Genomic DNA, 3,518 nt, shown 5'->3' on the forward strand with positions numbered 1-3,518 from the left:
AATAATCCAGTAGGTTGGGGGGAAATAATCCCGTGGTCTGGGGGGGAATAATCCCATGGGCTGGGGGGGAATAATCCAGTGGGTTGGGGGGAAATAATCCCATAGGTTATGGAAAAATAATCGCATGGTTTGGGAGAAAATAATCCAGTGGATTATGGGAAATAATCCCGTGGATTTCACAGATCTGGGGGGGAATCAGCCCCCCAGGGGAAGTGGAACGCCGAGAGGCAGAGCCAGCACCGGAATTTCCCCCGGTACCTTATCGAAGTGGTTGAAGGATGCTCGGAATTCCTGCATCTGCTCCTGGCTGATGCCTTTGGCATCACGGGTGAGGATTTGGTTCTCCACCTCGTTGATGGTGCGAGCGATGGTGGTGAGGAGCTGCTCCCAACCCACTCGGATGTGCTGGAGAAGAGAAGGGAGACAATAAAAGATGAGGTTCTCAGGGATGACTCAAACTTCTCCCATCATCATCCTCGTGTCCAGGACACCCACCTCCATGGTGTAATTAGTGTGTTTGTTGTCAAAGATCAAGGCTTCTTGAATGAGTTGATGTTGTTGCTCCAGCAGATCGATGTTGGGTTTATAATCCACAATACTCTGCTCATATTGTTTGAGGTGGTTGAGTTGATCTTCCAACGTGCCGTTCATCTCGATGGAGATCCGACCTATCTCCTGGAATGGAGAAGGAGAAATAATCCCAAAGGGTCAGGGTTGGAGCAATGAGCAACCACCATGAGCTCCGTGGTTGAGGTGTGGTGTTGATGTGTGTGAACATGAGCTCCAGGTTGATCAACAATTGCCCAGATTGGGAAAGACTTTCAAGATTATCGAGATCATCTCGTCATTAACCCAACACTGCCAACTCCACCACTAAACCCTGTCCCTCAGCACCACATCTTCATGGCTTTTAAACACCTCCAGGGATGGGGACTCCACCACTGCCCTGGGCAACCCCTTCCAATGCCTCAGAACCCTTTCAGCAAAGAAATTCTTCCTCACATCCCATCTCAACTGCCCTGGCCACAACTGGAGCCCATTTCCTCTGGTCCTGTCCCTTGGTCCTTGGTTGAACAGCCCCCCCCCCACCTCTCTCCACCCTCCTCCAAGGGACTTGGACAGAGCCACAAGGTCTCCCCTCAGCCTCCTTTTCTCCAGGCTCAACACCCCCAGTTCCCTCAGCTGGGAACTCAGCACACTTGTGCTCCAGACCCTTCCCTGGCTCCGTTGCCCTTCCCTGGACACGCTGCAGCATCTCCACGTCCTTCTTGGAGTGAGGGACCCATGTGTCTGAGAGCACATGTTGGCCAAATGCTGCTGGAATCTTGTCAGGCTTGGTGCCATCAGCACCTCCCTGGGGAGCCTGTTCCAGTGCTCCACCACCCTCTGGGTGCCTGAAGAACCTTTTCCTCATGGCCAACCTCACCCTCCCCTGCCACATCTTCCTGCCATTCCCTCTGCTCCTGGCATTGGTTGGTGGCCAGAGAGAAGAGATCAGCGCCTGCCCCTCCTCTTCCCCTTGGGAGGAAGTTCTAGACCCCCATGAGATCTCCTCTCAGTCTCCTCTATTCCAGGCTGAACAAACCAAGTGACTTCAGCCTCTTGTATGGTTTCCCCTCTAAACTATTCACTAATTTGGTGGCCCTTCATCAATTTTATGGCACTTCACCAATTTGGTGGCCTCCTCTGGACACTCTCTAGTAGCTTTAGAACTTTTTTTATAAAAAGGCATCACAAACTGCATCCAATACTCCAGGTAAGGCCACACCAGTGTGGAGTGGAGCGGGACAATCACCTCCCTTGACCAGCTCGCAATAACACACTCCATGATCTTAAAGGTCTTCTCCAATCTAGGCAGTTCTGGGATTAACACAGGAATTAATTGTTTTCCCATCATTTTGGAACATGGAAAAGAAAAACATGGAGCAACTCTCACTCCAAAGAGAGGTTCCAGGGTTGTGGTTTCTTCCCCAGAACTCCAGCTCCAGCCAAACCTATCGCAATAACCACCTCTCCAAGTTCCTCACCTCCATCTTGGTCTGGATCCAAGGTCCCACGATGTTGGCTTGGCTGGCAAATTGCCTTCGTAAATGCTCGTTGGATTGTTGTTTACTCTGCTCATCCAGCAAAGCGTGGTCCCTCTTTGGTACCAGCTGTTGGACCTACGAGGAGAAAGAGATGGTGTTCGAAAACCCACGGGTGAAAGAGGCAGTGGAGATATTTTGGCAAGTCCATGAGATCCAGGGTGTTCCAGGAACAAGGGGATGGAGTTTGTGGATCATCCAGCTACGGAGCAGGAGCTACAACCTCGTTGATGATCCCTTTGGTATTATTTGCCCACAGAGGAACAAACAACCTCATGGTGCCAACATTGAAGGAGGAACTTACCCGTTCCCACTTGGAGTTGATGATCTGAGGGGTGACGGAGGTGTAGGGGTTGTTCCCAGAGAGTTTGATGCTGTTGAAGTCAGCGATCCGTTGCGCTTCCCTCTGGATGCCCAAGATGGCTTCACGTTCCTTGTCGGCGTCGGGAAGGGTGGATTTAAACTGGTCGTGAGCAGCAATGAGTCCCTGCAAGGAGCCAAGATCTGTGTTAGAACCAGGAGTTGGGTTTGAGGAGCATCTTTGAGAGTGAACTTTATCCCAGCTGAGCTTTCCCAGATCCAAGAGAAGCTCTTTGGATCTTCCAGACCCCGGATTTTGTATGGAAAACGACCAAGAAACCATCTCAAAATGGGGAAACAGAGAGATGAAGGCTACGGAGGGTTCGTATATCTCCTCCCGTGGTCTCCTACCTCAATCTCCTCGATGGTGTGGACGATGAACATGTCCTGAAGATCTTCCATGGCACTTTCCATCCAATTGTTGAAAGGAGCTGCCCTCTTTGCGTACTCCAGGTGCAGCTCATCAATCGTTTCCAGCTGTTTCTCTGTTTTCTACGTAGTCAGGAAGAGTTATGAGCAAAGGAACCTCCCCACCATGGTGACCCTGTCCCCAACTCGGGCATAAGGATTTGCTCACCTCCAGAGCTTCTCTTCTACTGTGGGTTAAGGAACCCAGGACATCCCACTGGTCACAGATTTTCTGGCACCGAGCATTGACGCTGGGTGAGTCGTAATAATCCAGCTCACTTTAACAAGGGGGAAGAAACACAACAGGGTGAGGAAATGAGGTGACACTGGAAGGGACAACAAGAACCACTCCGGGATGGACATCGCTCCCACCCCTCTCCATTCCAAAACAGTGTGGTTTTAACACCAGAGCTTGTGAAAAACACAAGAGCAGCTCCATGCCATGGTGTTTTCCACCCTCCCGAGCCACATATCCACATTCCCCAGTTGGGAAATGGAGCTACTAGAGAGCAGTGAAGGGGAAAGGGATCTGGTGGGGGTCCTGGTGGGCAGCAGGATGACCATGAGCCAGCACTGTGCCCTCATGGCCAGGAAGGCCAATGGCATCCTGGGGTCTATTAGAAGGGGGGTGGTGAGTATCATAGAATCATGGAATGGTTTGGATTG

At 51.2% G+C, this 3,518-nt stretch overlaps 1 protein-coding gene across 1 annotated transcript; it reads right to left on the bottom strand.

Annotated features, from left to right (window-relative positions):
• Positions 1-258: 258 nt before the first annotated feature.
• On the bottom strand, positions 259-3,130 carry LOC104530175 (alpha-actinin-4; the record flags this gene model as incomplete). The annotated part of the gene is made up of 6 exons (XM_010174687.1): positions 259-405; positions 496-675; positions 2,028-2,162; positions 2,389-2,571; positions 2,796-2,936; positions 3,022-3,130. Coding segments are annotated over 6 exons (895 nt in total), but the record flags the coding sequence as incomplete, so codon positions are not given.
• Positions 3,131-3,518: the final 388 nt, after the last annotated feature.

This window comes from Antrostomus carolinensis, unplaced genomic scaffold (assembly GCF_000700745.2).
Source record: "Antrostomus carolinensis isolate BGI_N321 unplaced genomic scaffold, ASM70074v2 scaffold22930, whole genome shotgun sequence".
NCBI classification, from domain to species: domain Eukaryota; kingdom Metazoa; phylum Chordata; class Aves; order Caprimulgiformes; family Caprimulgidae; genus Antrostomus; species Antrostomus carolinensis.